At 37.5% G+C, this 19,734-nt stretch overlaps 2 protein-coding genes across 10 annotated transcripts in view; one reads left to right on the top strand and one right to left on the bottom strand.

Moving 5' to 3' along the window:
- LOC137250971 (zinc finger protein 709-like) overlaps window positions 1–19,734 on the top strand; it is a 96,659-nt gene that overhangs the window by 26,437 nt on the left and 50,488 nt on the right. The window lies entirely within an intron of this gene.
- Window positions 1–19,734, bottom strand: part of LOC137250972 (oocyte zinc finger protein XlCOF6-like) — a 156,189-nt gene that overhangs the window by 105,958 nt on the left and 30,497 nt on the right. For 7 of the 9 annotated variants that reach the window (XR_010953134.1, XR_010953133.1, XR_010953135.1 and 4 more), the window contains exons 8-9: window positions 10,688–11,216; window positions 4,657–4,816 (exon numbers count right to left, since the gene is read on the bottom strand). Coding sequence is in view for 6 of the 9 variants with exons in the window: in XM_067784768.1 (XP_067640869.1) it covers window positions 4,696–4,816; window positions 10,688–11,216 (650 nt within the window). In the remaining 3 variants the exon portion in view is untranslated. Of the gene's footprint in view, window positions 1–2,368; window positions 4,598–4,656; window positions 4,817–10,687; window positions 11,217–19,734 lie in introns of those variants that run through there. The other 2 variants (XM_067784771.1, XM_067784773.1) reach the window with 2 other exon arrangements.

The raw sequence follows: 19,734 nt of genomic DNA, 5'->3' as shown, positions 1-19,734 counted from the left end.
GTTGATTCTTGAGTTATACCGTTATTCCACACATCCCCTCAATTGTATGTGTTATTGAATGGTAAAATATAATTCAATATAGAGTGTGAATGTAGGAACGATTCCCAATCTTTAATGAATGTAAACTTGAAATGAATGCACAATTTTTTCCATTCAGTACTAAATACTTTTTCCCCAAGGTATTTATTTATTTATTGCCATCAATATGTTAAATCAATTTAGGAGTTGGGTACAAAAAAGTCGTAAAATTTATCAATAGAAATAATAGCCTCTTCTAATTATTCAAGTAGTTTAATATTTAAGAATTCACGAGTTTAACACCGGCTTATAATAATTGAATATTCAATCATTATTTTTGAATAGAAAGAAACATTTACTGGCATACTGCGATTTTAACATTTCGAAAACCGCCACATAATCATCATCAGTCCATTTCGAATGTTATCAAAGGTTTCACCGAGATTCGAACTGCGAATCAAATGGTGAAGCTGCAGTTGCCTTAAATCATCGCAATATGTTTCTTTTTTTTTTCAGTTTCTCTTAAACTTCGCAAAGACAATCTATTGCTTTCTTGCTATATGTCAAAATGGTTCTATATGTCCTACTTATTTTGTTATTGTAGTAAAATGGATTATGTAAATGAACACATTGTGCATTGACCAAATAGAATAAATTGTGGATATTTTTTGTCTATAATATAACAAAAACAGATACTTGAGTTTAAGTCATTTAAATTTAAATACATCAAAGTACATAGGTCTATGAGCGATTTCGTTGGAGCTTCCTAATTCCGATAATTTCGATAAATATATGCCTAATTCCATGGCATCGTCCTACAGCGATTCAGGCTTTTTCTATTCACCTGAGTCACCGTCCCAGTTTTCCTTCATATGTGCCACAAAAAAATGTTTCATTGGGAGAAACTCTTCAGAGGTTATTAATTTCCCTCCCCGCAAAGAGATTGACTGGCTCCATCGGACTACAGTTTTTTACAGCTGATGTTTTGACAGTGTTTGACGGGATATAAATATAGGACCCGAGTGATTGAGAAGGACCATTAGTCTCTCTCAATTCTATCCTACTTGAGCAGATTTGTATTCAAAGTGAATTTTCTTTGCTATCAAAAAAGCTACAACTACCTATAGAGCCTACTTTAAATGACTGTAATTACAAATTATTGTGTTTAGAAGAATATTTTTCTTAGAAAATATAGAAAATAGTATATTGCTATTGCAATTTGCAAACTCACAAACCAGTATAGATACAGTATTTGACCATAAACCGCTAGGAAGAGTATACTGTAACGAATTTACTGAAATTCCTCTCATTTGCAACCTTCTGCTAACGTTCGAATCACTAAACTGTTCAATAAATAACTCCAATATTCGAATATGCAAATTGGCCTTTATTAAACTACTTTCAAAATAACACTACTACTTCTCGACAGATAGCTTGCTTAAATCAAACGGATTGCTCAGACTGCGCTCTTTTATACTCTTTGATTTCCTCGTTCCATACTTCTAGGCGCTTCTATTTCTAGAATTTACTCGTTCACCAGCTATAACTACAGATGCACGATTTTATAGCTTCTCGCAAAGCCCATGCGCGTGTATGTGTGAGTGATACCTGCACAAATGATTGCATGCTTTCGGTAGTATCTCAGATATATGCATGTGTTTGTGCGTCTCACTCCGCTGCGTGTACGTACATATGTGTAGACATAATGATTGATTCGTTTTTGTAGATACAAGTGACTGCTTGCTTTATTGTTGTTGTGGCTTCATTTACTTAGCATCAAACCAGTGATATGAGTATCACTTAGTGTCACCAATATTCGTCACAATATGAAGGAACTTAAGAGCTTTTATAGTATATAACTTTTACTGTTTAATCAACAATTGAGGATGTTCAAATGTAGGTTAGTACTTTTTCATGCAAGCCTTTTATATGGAACTTTGGCAACACTTATTTAGAACGATGACAATTTTCGGAACAGGGATGTTGAAATCTTTTGTCCATTGCTTTTTTTATTTTTAAATTTTTAGGAAAATTCCAATAGGAATACTTTTCCAATTAACTTCTTTGTGCTTTATTACCATTTAAATGTCGAAAAAACTGGTTATTACGGACAACAAAAAAGTATTTGTGTAGATATTTTGAAGTGGCTTTAATTAAATGTAACCATGTGATATTTTTCATAATTGATTGGTACTAGAAAAGTGTGTGCACACTCAGCAAAGGCTGCATTCATTTGAATCCTTATTCTGTGTTGAAAAATGTTTGTGTTTCATTCAATTACTTCATTCTTTCTTCCAATGAGTTCACGAGTGCATTCTTTTTTTCCACTACTGAATGAAGAATGGGTTAACTTTTAAGCCATATTCCTTAACAAGGAATGAATGAATGAAGGGCAAGCATTCTTAAATCAATGATTAAAACTTCAAATGATTGCACAGTTTTACAGCTCTGCTATGCAGGGTATAAAAAAGAAGGTAGTTCCACTCAAATTTTTTTGAAGTATAATCTTTGTTGTTTTGTTAGAAGGGTTGCCATACCGTTACTGTTTAAGACGAAATTGTGGTTTTTCGGGATGGAAATTTCCTTCAGGATGAAAACGGAATGGTCATCTGAGACAATAACAATATGCTGTAGCACGATTTATGTACATATATGTTTATTCAGAATACAGTAAAATATGCAATTTTATTGAAAAGTAGTGGATAATGACTCATACATTGGTTAATGACTCATATCTTTATGGCAGCTTGACCCCTAAACAGAAAAAAAAAAATACACTAAAAATCCTGTTGTTCTAGCATGGCCCTATTATCATGCCTCTACAGTGGATATTTCTCAAGGCATGGTGTTTAATTTGTTACGTTTGTGAAAGGTCACATCCATGTCAATGCTAAAAGGGCACAGAATGTGTATAGGCGGGGCTTGCCCAAGGTGACCCCTGGTACAACGGGCAAACGAACTCTCATAACTAGTGGCTAACCTGCAGTTATACAGAGCAATGTTCTCCCTCCTCAAGGGCTACGCTTGAATTATACAATAAATAAAAAATGTGGGCTTGTAGCCAATTTATGACCATTCAATTTCAAGAAATCGCGTTAAGTATGCTAAACTCTTTAGAAATTGCGGTGCCGGTTTATAAGGACATGTTGTTGTTGTTGTTGTAGCTACAAGGACCTCCTTTGGGCAATCGATTGGTCAACATGTTCTGAGCAAACGTACGGACACTTAAGAAGGCTATGTTCCCTTGCTTTGTATACTTTGATCCATGTTTCCTCCACCAAAGCACTTTTCGGGAGCTCGAAAAGCTTATTAAAAGTCTTATTTTCTAGGCTGATATTTCGTATTAAAATATTTCCATCGCATGCGGCTCATTTTTTTTCATTCTTTTTTAAAATAACTATGAAAGTAATTAGTCGTATCCGTTAATTTGAAATCCATAAAAATTAGAAAAATTCGTAACTTTTATCAATATGATAGCTTGTTTTTGTGAAATTGTCATTGTCCCCGCAAAAGTCAAGTGGCTAACGTCACACTAAATGGAACTACCTCCTTTTTTGTATCATGCTGCTATGCGCCATTGTTTTTAAAAAAATGAGTTTCGATCACGGATAGTAAAACATAATACGGATTCAGATATTCATAATTTCGAAATATTTTCGCTTAATTTTAATATGGGTATAATCATAACGGCCACCGGGCGGCCACCGTGGTGTGATGGTAGCCTGCTCCGCCTACCACACCGTATGCCCTGGGTTCACACCCCGGGCAAGCAACATCAAAATTTAGAAATAAGGTTTTTCAATTAGAAGAACATTTTTCTAAGCGGGGTCGCCCCTCGGCAGTGTTTGGCAAGCGCTCCGGGTGTATTTCTGCCATGAAAAGCTCTCAGTGAAAACTCATCTGCCTTGCAGATGCCGCCCGGAGTCGGCATAAAACATGTAGGTCCCATCCGGCCAATTTGTAGGGAAAATCAAGAGGAGCACGACGCAAATTGGAAGAGAAGCTCGGCCTTAGATCTCTTCGGAGGTTACCGCGCCTTACATCTATTTATTTTTTTTTTATAATCATAACGTTTTTTGCTGCTCCACTTATAAATTGGTATGGACGCTTCGCGGGATCGTTTGTTAATTAAAACATTGCTGGTAAGTATACAGGACTTTTTTTATTGCAACAACAAATTGCCTCCGCAGTGTACGCCGGTTGGCGTAACGAGACTTCATATGTCTTAGATTAGCGCTGACGTCGGTATGCTCCCCTTTCAGGGGTTCATTCCAAGTACCGTACTTTCCAAAGGTTTCCCAATATGCTCTGAATGGGCAATCCCAACCCCGTATATAATGCATAAAAATTACTCCGAAAACAGTCAAATGAGAAGTAAATTATGATTGTAATAAAAGTCTGATCGAACTCCTGTTTAGATGTCTCACCGGATTCCTATTTTGGCTCACATAAATCAAATATGGCTCATATCGGACGACCATTGTAAGAAGGTAAATACACTCATTTGGGACTCTTAAAAGAGCTCATAATGAGTGAAAGCGATCCGATTTAGGTGACAATTTTTAACTCCGAATCTTTGCTGGGTGTTGATTAGGGGACTAAAATTTGTTTCACTACAGAATCTAGTGCATTGCGTACCTTAAATTTTTAGGAATAAATTATCGACGTTTGTTAATATCAGGTTGGTTTGTTGACAACTTTTACACGTGGACATCGACCTGTATTCGCCTTAAACATCGCAAATAATTCATCAGCGGTTATTGTTATGCCATGTTTCTCCAGAAGATGTTTTCTTAAACTGAGAATAACAAAAAAATCATTATTTACAAGGAGAATAATAAAAAAATCATTATTTACAAGGAGGATATTTTTTCTTAGGCTACATAATGTAGAATGTTTTTGGCCGTTAATATAAAATATTTTAAAATTTTATTGAGCTCAAGGCCGGTTTTAAATAAAACAAATAAATATGTTTTTGTTTTAATTTATTCTCACTCAATATTTCGAATTCAGTCTGAATTCATGATCAGGAGTTCTTCAACTAATCTAATCACAGTTGAAGAACTCCTGATGATGAATTCAGACTGAATTCGAAATATTGAGTGAGAATAAATTAAAACAAAAACATATTTATTTGTTTTATTTAAAAGTTTAAAATATTTTAAAATATTCTTAGGCTACAGGAAAAACAGTGCAAGGTCACTTCTTAAAAAAATTGGGGAGAGCTCCCCTCAAAGCCATCGAAACTCTGTGACGCTGATATCAATTCTACACTCAAATAAATTTTGTTTCCAAAATGGGAATGATTTTTGCCACAGGAATTTCTTTCTTAAAACAACAAAATTTTGATAATGAGTGTTAACATAAAATCATTTACTTGGTGGTATTTCCGAACAGTTGAAATTCCCAAGAAAACTGGAAGAAAGGTTTGTTTTTTGCTCGCCTATATTAAATTGAATTAGCATGAACCGCCCATTTGTAATCTAAATCAGCTTTTCTTTTAAATGTCTGTACAGAAAATCAGACTAAATATAAATATTAATTTCTAAAATCTAGTAAATAGATTAAATGTGAGCAGCCAGTGAAGCAAGCATTTTAAAGTATATATAAAATATGTAAATATTGCAATGTACAATCGTTTACAAAAATGTCTGAAAAACACTATTGAGCAAATTATTTTAGTAATCGTAATCCAACAGCAATTGAACAGGTGATCGAGGCTGTTTGTGAAGATTTTTATCAAACATTCGCCACTTGTATGAATTCACAATGTATTGTGGCGAATGTTGACATCACTAGGCTGTTAGTAAATAATCACGCAACAACAAAAACATGAAGGAAGCCACACTGGTGTACATGAATACATCAGTCATCATTTACGCACATACATACAAGGCAACGAAGAGATATTTCACACGCACACACACATGGTCATCAGCCAAAGTAGTTACTCACACATGCACTAGCATATGGCTATGCGAGAGGCATGAACTACAGATATATGTACATTAGGGCGGGTCGATTTAAAAATTGCTCATTGCTCTGTGAAAATCGTATTCTAGGGGTCAAAATAAGAAGCTTTGACGAAGGAACCATACCTCTAAAACGAATTCTGATGTCCCCCCCCGTTGGTTCGAACTTTTCGGTAGGGGCAATTTCAATTCTACCTGCTGTGTCTTGTGGTGGCTTAAAAAAATAATACAAGCAATTTTACGATCTGCAATTGTGTCACAGTGATACCTTCATTTTTTAAAACGGTTGAATAAAAAACCCACACAACTATGTTTACGACATGCAAATGCATCACAGTGATGCCTTGGTTTTAAAAGGGGGTTGTAAAAACGCTAATTTCTAATAATTTTTTTTAATTTCTTTTCCATTACTAAGTTAAATTAATTTTTTCATTTACATATGTTCTGACTAAATAAATTTCTAAAGAGAAAAACAAACTCCAAAAAGAAAAAACATAGGCATTTCAAAGTGGGATTTTTCAAAATTTGCCTCTACGACCCAAAGGGGGGGGGACATCAGAATTCGTTTTAGAGGTATGGTTGATTTTTTTGCCTCCCCATAAATCGACCCGGCCTAATGTACATGTATGTATATAGCTGGCAGCTACTCAAGCAGGAGGTACAATTGTTTTGGAACACATTTTCGCGAAATCACTAGACCTTAGGAGAAATGGATGAACGAGAAAATCGAGAGTATAAAAGCAGCGCAAGCTGAATAATAACTAATCAGTTCCATTTAAACACGCTATCAGTTGCGAAGTGAAGTATAATTGTACTACTACCAAAGTAATCTAAATAAATACCATTTTGCAATACAGAATATTGGAGTGATTTATTCAACAGTTTAGCGATACGAACGTTTGCAGAAGGTTTCAAATAAGCGGAATTTCCCAAAGTTCGTTACAGTATAAATACGGAAATATCAAAACGTCATAAAGTTATGCAGAAATTGTAAATTTTGTTATTTTCCGCCAGAACTTTTGCCAAATTAGATTTTTTAAGTTCAATCCGTTCAGTAAAACCAAAACTTTGAAAAAAAAATTTAAATTTCAAAAAACATTGACCATGGGAAAATACAGATACACTTCAGAAAATTTCACCCATTCAAAAAATGGTTTTTTAATGAAATATGTACAAACCCTAGTTTCTTTATCAAATTTTTTTTATTCCTACATGTTAATTAGCTGAAAAAATGCAGAATGTTCATTTTTGGAAATAGATTAAGCCTGTACCTGGAATATGTGTATTTCGTGTAAGATAAGCAAATTGGAATAAATTTCTATGCATTAAAATTGCTTATGATAACCACTGCATACATTTTTATACCCAGCTGTACTTGTACGTAGGGTATTATAACTTTGATTGGATACCGGTTTGTTGTACAGGTATAAAAGAATCGAGATAGATATAGACTTCCATATATAAAAATAATCAGTATCGAAAAAAAATTTGATTGAGCCATGTCCGTCCGTCCGTCCGTCTGTCCGTTAACACAACTTGAGTAAATATTGAGATATCTTCACCAAATTTGGTACACGAGCTTATCTGGACTCAGAATAGATTGAAATGAGTGAAATCGCATGATAACCACGTCCTCTTAACATTTTGGAAAACACAAAAAACCTGATTATTTAGTAAATAACACAGCTAGATTGTTGAAATTTGACGTGTGGACTGATATTAAGACTCTTGAAAAAAATTTAAATGGGCGTGGCACGGCCCACTTGTAATAAAATCAATCTTACAAAAATATTATTAATCATAAATCAAAAATCGTTAAACATATCGTAACAAAATTCGACAGAGAGGTTGCGGAGCACGCCCACTTTTATATAAAAGATTTTTAGTAGGGTTGTGGACAGAGAGGTTGAGGAGCACGCCCACTTTTATATAAGAGATTTTTAGTAGGGATGTGGAGACCAATAAAATAAGCTATATCTTTGCAAAAAGAGCTTTATATCAATGGTATTTGATTTCCCAAGTGGATTTATAACAATAAATAGGAAAAACTTAAAATTTAAAAAAATGGGCATGGCACCGCCCCTTTTATGACTAAGCAATTTTCTATGTTTTGGGAGCCGCAACTCGAAGAAAAATTAGTTCAGAATAGAACCATATGTATGTATATGTATTATTGCGCAGCCTTGTAACACTATTAAGAACACAAAACAAACAACAACAGCATTTCAAATGTACAGCTGGGTATGTAATGTTCGGTTTCACCCCAACTTAGACTTCCTTACTTGTTCCATATAGTATAAGTGAAAATCGCAATTTAAAAATTGAACGTACGTGTCCCGTACAAACAATTTAATTTTTAAACAAACATTTTTTTAATAAACCTATTTACAAACCTTGTTACAAGTATTTGGTTTTTTTAAACGGTTTTATTTAGCTTGACTTGACAGGCCGGCACGAATTTTGTAATTAAAATTTTAAAAATCTCGATAAGCTATAAGCTTCACACTTGGAACATAGTTCAGAACCCAATGACAATGTAATAATGACGATAGGTGGCGCATGGACCGAAATATTTGTGGTCCGATTTGGCTCATATTTGGAACACATAATACATACATGAATAGAAAGCTACCTATGAAAACAAATCGCCGCTAGGTGGCGCAGGTATCGAGCTATTAAAAATACTCGTATCTATGGTCGGATTTAGCTCATATTTGAAACAAATATTACATACAGTCCGGTAGAAGTGGCATCAAATATTTTGGAGTTCGAGGAGAGACAAGCATACGTGGCGCAGAGTCGAGTTAAGTCTTTCGAAGGATTATGTATTGAGGACTTAGATTGTAACAAATTGTCAGGAAAGAGTCCTTGTAATAATGAGTCACTAAATGAACTAAATAGGATGAGAAATAATAGGCAATTAAGACTAAAAACTTGAAAATGAAATAATTAAAAAAAAGTTTAGTTAAACGGTTTTATTGAAAACAATACTTACATGATGTAATAATAATACTAAAAGCTAGAAAATAATTAGGTAGTTCCTAGGTGCTAGTTATCAATCTAGGATGTTGATCAGACAATTAAATAAAAGCTTTGGGCATGTGAAATAAAACCGTTTAACTTAAAATCTTTTTATTTATTACTTTATTTTCGCTGAAATTTCACAAACATGGAAAAAATATTTCTCCGGCGAAATATATATCTAGTTCCGGAGGTGATATCCAGCATCATTTGATTATTCTTAAACCAGATAGTTGTCGAGTTGACATCCAACTTCGTTCAACAAAACCTTTGAGAGATTTTGGGAAATGTACAGTTTTTAACAGAATATCCAACAAATTTCTCCAGTTGATATCCTACATTGGATATCGAGTTAAGGTGGAGTTGAAAAAAAAAATCTCCAAGGTGGTACCACCAAAACCAGCAGCTTTTTATTGTGAGAAATAAACACCTGGTAGATACCAGTAATGAACCGTAATTAATCGAAAATAAACTACATATATTTTATTTATTTTCGTGAAAATACTGTAATATGGAATCTTCCATTTGAGTCCAATTCGAGAAATACAAGTTGGGAATTAAATTGTTTCAACTTAAGTAATAGCATTTTTTGCTGAGTACTCTATGATACTCGAGTTGAGCCACAGTTTCGAAACATGAACATTAGCTCTAATGGTACTCAAGCCCAAATGCTGGTTGGGTATATTCGAAAAATTTCAAAATAAGATTAAGCGTAGTTTAACTGACAAACTGAGATGAACTTGTACTGAAAAATCGGGCCCTAAAGTCATAAACTCTTGTGTACAAGTACACGCTGGGTATAAAAGAAAAAAAAACATGAATATTAAGAGCAGTATACATTGATCAATTTTTATAATTAAGCTAAAAGGTATTTCAAATTATCAATAGTTTTATTTGTATCATGGTTCATGGTAAAAGCGCCATGATTTATATCAAATCAAATGATTGCGTGACAAGAAGGTAAATTAAAAAGTTTAAATTGATTTGAATGGTCGGCTGCTTACAGCTCTATAATCAATAAGAAATGGAATGAAAAATTGATCAATGTATGTATGTAAATACTAGGGCTGGTACTATCCGGATAACCATACGGATATCCGTTGACACGGATAAAATCCGGACGGCATGGATATCCGGTTAATATTCGTTTGTGAAACTATCCGGATATCCGGATTTGTGAAGATCAGGTTAACAACCGTATTTTTGGACAGCCAGTGAAAGCAACAAATTGATGTACCTTATATGTTTATTTAACATTAATAACAATAAATTCGTGGGACATTTAAATCAATTAACAGCGTTTTTTCACAATATAAACAAATGGCACTGTTCTTATTTTCACTTGTTTGTGAAATTGTAGCCTTTTAATTTTGACGTTAATTTAATAATCTATAAACATATTTTGTGAATAATTTTTCGATGTTTGCTTCGTTCAATTCTGATATGAAGATATTCAACTTTTATATTCCAGTATCCGGACATACGGATATCCGGATTTGCCGTTTACGTATCCGGATATCCGAACAGCGGATATCCGGATTTCCCAGTTATGAATCCGGATAGCCGGATTTTTTGCTTAGCTATCCGGTTATAGCAATATCCGGTTTATCTGGATAGTTGAAAAATCCGGATGCAGTTCACATCCCTAGTAACCTTAATGTTATGCCAAATCTTACCTTTCCCGTTTCACGTTTTTGTAGTCGCACACATAACATCTATATGGCATGCCAGTATGTGTATAGGAATGAACTTTCAATTTTTCAATACGATCAAATTCTTTGCCACACACCTTACATTTTCGTTTGACACCAGCATGTTGTTGCAGATGATAGTTAAGTGAGCCTCTAAGTTTGAAGCGTTGCTCACATAAATGGCACTGAAATGGTTCCTCTCCGGTGTGCATTCGCATATGTACTCTCAGTTCAGATGTAAATATAAATCTCTTGTTACATACAGTACATGGATGTTTTCGATCTATATGTAATTGTTTATGTGTAGCAAGTAGCTTGGTAGTTGTAAATAAATCACCACATATGTCACAAGCAAGATTACGATCTGAATTGTGCACATTTGTTATATGGGTTTTTATATAGGTTGCATCTAGGTCTTTTTGGCAAATCGGACATTGTTCCTGTGCAGGTTTTTCGCATAAGTGCACTTTTTTTTCATGTAATTTAACAGATTTTTGTCTTACAAATTCACGAGCTGGAACGATTCAAAAATGTTTGTATATTTATGAGTTCTTTATGTAGGTTAGGTTAGGTTGAACTGGCCGGTCCATGAGGACCTCACATAGACTGAATAAGTCTGTAGTGTTACCAGAAGTTTGTTTTAACGACCAAACTGAAAAAACCCTATCAAAAACCAGGACCTATGTTATAAAATAACTCCGTCCTCTTGGCAAATACTAGAAGCTTCCTAGGACTTAAGCCACTTGCTGCTTCTAGATTAGAGATATACGCCGCCGATAAACGCCGCCGCCGCCGCCGCCGATTTTGGTCGTTTTTCGCACGCCGCCGCCGAATGTCAAAAATATCGGCGTGGCGGCGCGGCGTCCGGCGCGTTACTATATTTTCTACACGTTTAAGACTGTTTAGGCCATTTATTGCTCATGTCGAAAATTGGTCGGATATGGTCGAAAGTGGTATCAACGGATGCGCATCACTGCCAGTTATAAGAAACTAATTGCGAAATTTAACTCTTTATAACTATTCAAAAGTTATTTAAAATAACAGGCGCTTTCGATGTCAGCTTAACACGGACTTTCCATCACCCAATTCAGCAAGTTATTAAAACAAAATACTAAAAGAAAAGTTATATAATAAATTTATATGCTCACTTTGCATTTTTGAAAAAATAATAATGAACAATTAATTCGAATAAAATGACCCAAGGCGAACATGTTTTTAAACTGTCCTCAAGAATAAGCGAAATCAGTGATGCAAAATCCTTTAGTAGGTTCTAGGGGCATAAACACTCCTTTGAAATTATTCTTACCTCATACTTAAGTTGAGGATATATGTACATATGAGAAGGGTTTGAAAAATCGCTTGGGCTTACATTCAAACATCTGTTGTTTATTTGCGAAACTATACAATAGCGTCTGAAATGTTAATTTTGATTTTCACACTCCATCCTTCAACACCTAAGTCTCCCGGTTTGACATTTCCTAAAGTTGGCGGCCCTATCCAAAACTAGTCCCTTGGAGTGAATCACATTGATTATAGCCTATCAACCAAGTTTAAATATCACCAACACGTTACGGCTCCTTTTACAATTGTGAATACGTAGGCACATATATCTACCAGGTGAGGCTTTGTCCATCGCAAGAACACTCAAAGTGGTGAAGCAAAAGCTTTCCCAAGACAGTGGAACTAATGACCGTGTGTGATACTACCCTAACGTAGTGGACAGTTGAACTTGTCTGAAAACTGAAGCTACGCGGTCATCCATAATGAGCTTCTATATCGTAAGGCCGGAAAACAGTAGTTAACAACTTTCAACTTAAAATCCGTCGACTTTCATTCTAAATTTGATTTAACGAAAACTATTGAAATCAATGTTGTGAACACAAACGTCTGCAATCTTTGGTCTACATTTTAAAAATTTTATCCAGGGTCCTTGTAGTAAAATTTTAATTATGTAGATGCGCCGAGGATTATACGGATTTTCACCCATGACGCAATGACATCCTCTTAGACTGCTTATGATTTCGAGGGCGGCATCTTTGGCCGAAAAGTCACTCCCTAACGTTTCAAAGTCTAGCTCGGCAGCATAGCGCAACAAAAGCATCCGTTGGAAAGTCTTCGGAGCTACATCTAGAGCTTCTAGGAAAGTGACGTCGACAAAGGTATGAGTTCGAAGTCGCAGTCGTATAGCTTCTGTACTGGCATATGGTGTGAGGCTCAGGAGGCGTGGTAGCGACTGGTGGTAGGGATTCCTACTGTTCGCACATCGGAAATTTTAGCTCTTAAAAACAGCCGAAAAAACTGGAGGCGCCCTGTGCCACGATAGTTATGAGTATTAATAGACCATTCATAGCAACCCTAAGTCGCCTTTATGCGTGACCGCCAAGGAGCGACAAATGATTTAAAGAAATTGTGTTCGCGACGATTATTAGGAGTTAACCCTAGGTGAAACTACGCTTTGCACGAGATATACAGGCAAAACTGTGACTATTTTATGTATCCCTATTTCTTTTCAGCAGACGCAGCAGTACCAATTCCAAAGACCGGGGTTAGATTCGAAGCCTCTCTGGAGCATGCGAACGAGGGACAATCCCTTCGCAAGGAGCTACTCCTGAAGAATTTTGAACGGTCTGCGAGATTTTGATGCAAAAACGCCGGATCTTTCCGAAATTGCCAACACGTTGATTTCCTTAAATACATATAAACAAAAACTTTCCTAAATATTATTTTTTTAAATAGAAAAATCAAGCTTTTAAAGTAAGAACACCGGCGTACGCCGGCGCGCCGCCGCCGATTAAGTGATCGGCGTAAACCTCTATTCTAGATATGACAGCTGTATCACTCCTAATAGCTGGAGTCTTAGCCTGGCAAGTGCTACATATGGTATCATTAACCAAGCCTAATTTAAAGGCATGTGACGCCAGAAGGCAGTGTCCAGTCAGAATACCCGTCATGAGTCTACAGTCCCCTCTTTTTAATGATAGAACCTACTTTGTTAGTCTAAGACATACACATAATCTTCGACACTTTACAGCCCCGGGCTTGAACCCATGCCCTTCCTGCTTGGTCGATCTTGTGCACCTCTCGCCTTCGCTTAATCTCGCCCAGTCTAATTGGGACGTCTACGGAGCAAGCTTCAACGGATGCGCCCTTTTTAGCTAGTTCATCCGCTTTTTCATTCCCATCTATTCCCATATGCCCTGGCACCCAATATAGATGTATGCTTCTCCCTGTCCCGATTCTCTCCAGGGACTGTTTACACTCTAACACACATTTAGATGCTGTGCTATGCGAGGTTATTGTCTTAATTGCTGCTTGTCTGTCAATATAAAAGTTCCACTTCCAGGGTTTCTACTGCGTTGGTTACGGCTACTATTTCCAATTGGAAAACGCTACTGTAATCCGGCAGCCTGTAGGATCTCTTTATTTGCGGATCAGCACAGTATACTGCAGATCCTACTCCTTCCACTACTTTGGAACCATCTGTGTACACATGTATCGCCTCGTCCGCCATTTGAGCACCTTTGTGCCAACCGTCCACCTCTTTTGTGGCCTTAGATCGCCCTAGAAGCGCAGATAGGGAATCAGGTAGTCTGTTCGTCTTGTGATTGATGACGCTATACTACTATGGCCGTATGGTCGGCGCTCAAGCTGCCCCCAGGCGCTGAGCCTGGTTGCAGTTGTTAACGCTATGTTTTTTGCTACCAGGTCTACATGTGGAATGTGCAGAATGACATACAGTGCAGCCGTCGGGGTTGTTTTCAGGGCTCCCGTAATGCTAAGCATAGATAGTCTGCATACCCCCTCAAATTTTTTGAGGTAGGTTGCTTTTTGTGTGGCTTTCCACCAAACAAGAACTCCATAGTATAGAAAGTTCTTTATGTAAAGTTCCAAGAAAAAAATGCATATACAGAGACACCTTTCCTAACGGGGATGCCTCTATTAGACGGACACCTCCCTTGGCCGGACAGTTTTTCAAGCACCATGTTTTAAGTACAACTTTCACAACAAATTCCTCCCTTAGACGGGCAATTATCTATATATGGGTGAATCCCAAATAAGGTCCACCACCACGAAACGAAAATTAAAAGTGACCAGACCTAATTTCTATCACTTGGGATTGATTAAAGGTCAAACATTTGTGTGATGTGGAAATAAAATAGTTTATTCTTTCCCCTTATCCTGAACAGAGAAACGTAATTTCAAAGAAAATGTTTATAGATTTTGCGAACTTGGCTGTTATAATGACAAAATATAACGTCCTTTAAATAGTTGCGCTGTTCAATCCAGATTTATATATTTACTTTTTATACTCCGCGTGCTTTGCACACAGAGTATATCAACTTTGATTGGATAACGGTTGGTTGTACAGGTATAAAGGAATCGAGATATAGAAAATTCAATACCGAAAAAAAATTTGATCGAGCCATGTCCGCCCGTTCGTCCGTCTGTCCGTTAACACGATAACTTGAGTAAATATTGAGATATCTTCACCAAATTTGATACACGAGCTTATCTGGATCCATAATAGTTTGTTATTGAAAATGAGCGAAATCGGATGATAACACGCCTACTTTTTATATATATAACACTTTGGAAAACACAAAAAACCTTATTATTTAGTAAATAATACACCCAGAATGTTGAAATTTGACGTGTGGACTGATATTGAGACTGTTGATAAAAATTTGAAAAAGTTGTTTAAAATGGGTGTGGCACCGCCCACTTGTGATAAAATCAATTTTACAAATAAACTTATCGTAACAAAATTCGGCAGAGAGATTGCCTTTACTATAAGGAATGCTTTCAATATTAACGAATTCGGTTAAGAACCACGCCCACTTCTATATATAAAATATTTTTAAAAGGGTCGTGGAGGAATAAAATAAGCTATAAAAAATGCCAATTTGCGTCGTGCTCCTCTTTATTTTCCCTACAAGTTGGCCGGACGGGACCTACATGTTTTATGCCGACTCCGAACGGCATCTGCAAGGCAGATGAGTTTTCACTGACAGCTTTTCATGGCAGAAATACACTCGGAGCGCTTGCCAAACACTGCCGAGGGCGACCCCGCTTAGAAAAATTTTCTTCTAATTAAAAAACCTTATTTCTAAAATTTTGATGTTGCTCTGCCCGGGGTGTGAACCCAGGGCATACGGTGTGGTAGGCGGAGCACGCTACCATCACACCACGGTGGCCGCCAAAGCTATATCTTTGCAAAAAGAGCTTTATATCAATGGTATTTCATTTCCCAAGTGGATTTATAACAATAAATAGTGTGACGAATATTAGTGACACTAAGTTATACTGCGGCCACCGTGGTGTGATTGTAGCGTGCTCCGCCTACCACACCGTATGCCCTGGGTTCACACCCCGGGCGAAGCAACATCAAAGTTTTAGAAATAAGGTTTTTCAATTAGAACACAATTAGAACACAATTTTTCTAAGCGGGGTCGCCCCTCGACAGTGTTTGGCAAGCGCTCCGGGTGTATTTCTGCCATGAAAAGCTCTCAGTGAAAACTCATCTGCCTTGCAGATGCCGTTCGGAGTCGGCATAAACCATGTAGGTCCCGTCCGGCCAATTAGTAGGGAAAAGCAAGAGGAGCACGACGCAAATTGGAAGAGAAGCTCGGCCTTAGATCTCTTCGGAGGTTATCGCACCTTACATTTATTTTTTTTAAGTTATACTCCCATCACTAATCTGATACTAAGTAAATAAAGCCACAACAATAATAAAGCAAGCTGTTACACTTGTATGTACGTAAACAAATTAATCATTGTCTGCACACATACGTGCGGGGCAACAGAGAGATACTCACAAGCGCATGTCACCATCAGGCGCTCACACATACACACGCATATGGATGCAAATTGCAAATATACGTGTATATAGCTAGTAAATAAGCATCAGGTTCACGAAATTACTAGACCTTAGGAGAAATGGGTGAACGAGGAAACCGAAGAGTATAAAAGCGGCACAGGCTGAGGTATCAAGAGTCAGTTTCATTTAAGCAAGCTATTGGTTGTGAAGTATCAGTGTTATTGTAATAAAGACCATTTTGCATTATTAAATATTGGAGTTATTTATTCAACAATTTAGCGATACGAACGTTAGCAGAGAATTTGAAATAAGAGGAATTGCAAGTAAATTCGTTACAATTGGTGTCAGAAGAGGAATTGTTGAATAAATTCCGAAGACTTCGCATACAACCTGGACATGGCAAAGTTGAGTGAATTGACGATCCCGCAACTGAAGGAGGAGTTGGAAGTAACTGGATTGGCTACTTTTGGCGATAAAACCCAGCTACAAAGACGACTAAGTGTAGCTATGGTATTTGAAGGAATCAATGCTGAGGAGTATGTCTTTCATTATGATAGCGACAAAACAACAACAAAAATGGAAGAAAAAACGAAACACCGCAGACAGTGACGAGCACAATATCTGCACAAACATCGACAATGGCATCTCAGCTGGAGTCACAGGAGGAACGCATTTCAGAAATGGCGTCGCAAATGTCATCTCAATTGGAAGAACAGAAGACATATATGTCATCTCAACTGGAAGCGCAAGAGGCACGTATATCTGAAATGTCGACACAAATTTCGGAACAGTTTTCATCGCAGCTCTTTGCGAAACTGGAAGAGCAGGATGCAAAAATTTTACAACTCGAGGACAAAATTGATGCCGACATAGCAGCGTTGAAAGGTCTTATGCAACAGTTACAACTAAATCGCCCAGCTGTTCCAGCGAGCAATCCGAAGGTAAAAACTCCATCTTTTGACGGTTCTGTTCCTTTCCAGGTATTGAAGTTTCAGTTTGAGAAGACGTCAGCAGTGAACAACTGGTATGCGGAAGATAAGGTTGCTGCACTGTTCGTGGCATTGAAAGGTCCTGCAGCTGAAATCTTACAGACTATTCCAGAGTACGAACGGAAACGTTATGAAGCATTGATGGCCGCTGTCGAGAGACGTTATGGAAGCGAGCATAGAAAACAGATATACCAAATTGAGTTGAAAACCCGTTACCAAAAAACGAATGAGACTTTGCAGGAGTTTGCGTCGGATGTTGAAAGATTGGCTCATTTCGCAAATGCAGACGCACCCGTGGAATACACCGAGATGGCCAAAATTCAGAGCTTTATAAATGGAATACGGGATGCCGAAACGAAACGAGCTGCATATGCGAACCCAAAGCCAACATTTGCTGAAACGGTATCCCATGCACTGACTCAGGAAACAGCGTCACTTTTGAGTAAGCCCGCATACAAAGCTCATCGCGTGGAAGTGGAAAGGCCAGATTGGGTAGACACAATTTTGGAAGCACTGAAGGGATTACAACAGAAAACTGGCGGAATTATGAAGCGTTTCAAGTCCGGTAACCCAAGTCACATTGCACGTCATTGCAGTACCGGTCATGGTAGTTCCAACTTGGCTGGTCGTAAACGCAAAGCTGGAGGAGATGAGAAAGAGCGTGCCAGATGTAAAAATTGAGAGATAGCTCCAGATGTTGAATGTCCTGTGATATCTGTCTCGCAAATTGGAAGAAAATCGAGTAGTCTTACCGTCAGAGGAAATGTGGATGGCAAAGAACGTGTACTGACTGTCGATACGGGCGCATCTCATTCTTTAATCCGATCTGATTTGGTCAACAGGAGAGTAAAGCCATTACCTGGAGCAAGATTGCGTACGATGTATAACCAAGTCCATGGAGAAGTGGTATGTGAAGTCTTAATTGGGGAGGTCATGGTTCTACACAAATTCGTTGTGGCAGAGATCGTTGACGAAGTCATATTGGGAGTGGATTTCTTAGTTGACTATGACATCAGGATCGATATGCAGAGAAGGATTATGCAGTATAAGAACAAGGATGTGCCACCTAACTTCAGTTTTAAGCAAGGGTTCAGCAGTAAGCGAGTGCTGGTGAAAGAGATTCGACAAAAACCACAAAAATCAAATGCAGCAGATCGGGCAAGGGTTGATGGAACGAATGGGCCAAACAAATCAAAACCGAAGGTACCTGCGAGAAAAACACTGGCATTGACAAACCCTAATGGACGCACTGAAACGACTAAAAGAATTTTCCAGAAAGAATGCAAGGGTGGTTTCAAGTCAGCGCGCACTTATGTTGTGAAACGTCAAGACGATACTGATGATGCAAAGTCAATCCGTCAAGATCAAGCTCTGCGAAGTAGTTCTTCATTGGCCAAAAAACAGAGTGCGAGGGAACGATCCAGGATAATGAGTAGTAAGTTGAAACGCAGGTACGATGAGAACAATAATTCGGAAAGTTTCTTGGAGGGAGATTTGGTACTGCTATACAACCCTCACCGGCGGAAAGGTGTTCCATCCAAATTTTGGTGCAGTTGGGAAGGCCCGTGCAGAGTTGTGAAGAGGATCAGTGATGTCATCTACCGCATACAAACAATTAGGAAACCTCGAAATAGAAGGGTGGTTCATTTGGAGAGGCTAGCAGCGGTTAGATCGAGAAATTTGTCTGATCGGGACGATCAGACTTAGGTGGAGGGCAGATTGACGAATATTAGTGACACTAAGTGATACTCCCATCATTAATCTGATACTAAGTAGTCTCTCTTGTGATGATCATATTAACGCTGTTATCAGTAAAGTTTACTACACTCTACGTAATCTACGAATGTTTGCCCCCTTCACCCCACTTGGAATTAAGAAGCGGCTTGCTATACAACTAATGCTACCAATTATCTGCTATTCGGATTGTATATACAGCAAATTAGATTCAAAATCGGCACATAAGATTGATGTCGCCTTTAATCATATCACGCGGTATGTCTTCGGGTTGGCTAGTTATGATCATATATCAGCGTGGCGAACGAGTCTCTTGGGTTGTGAAATATCTGAGTATCTTAAGGCAAGGAACTGTATATTTTTGTGTCGTGTGATTGCTGATAAAATGCCTACTTATTTATATAACAAGCTAACATTCTCTAGATCTGCTCGCATAAATGACTTGATCGTGCCCAGCTACAATTACCTAAACTCTGCAAGACTTTTCTTTG

The sequence above is a fragment of the Eurosta solidaginis genome, chromosome 4 (assembly GCF_040869045.1).
Source record: "Eurosta solidaginis isolate ZX-2024a chromosome 4, ASM4086904v1, whole genome shotgun sequence".
NCBI lineage: Eukaryota > Metazoa > Arthropoda > Insecta > Diptera > Tephritidae > Eurosta > Eurosta solidaginis.
The sequence above is the reverse complement of the archived record's forward strand: the minus strand, read 5'-3'. Positions and strand labels throughout refer to the sequence as shown.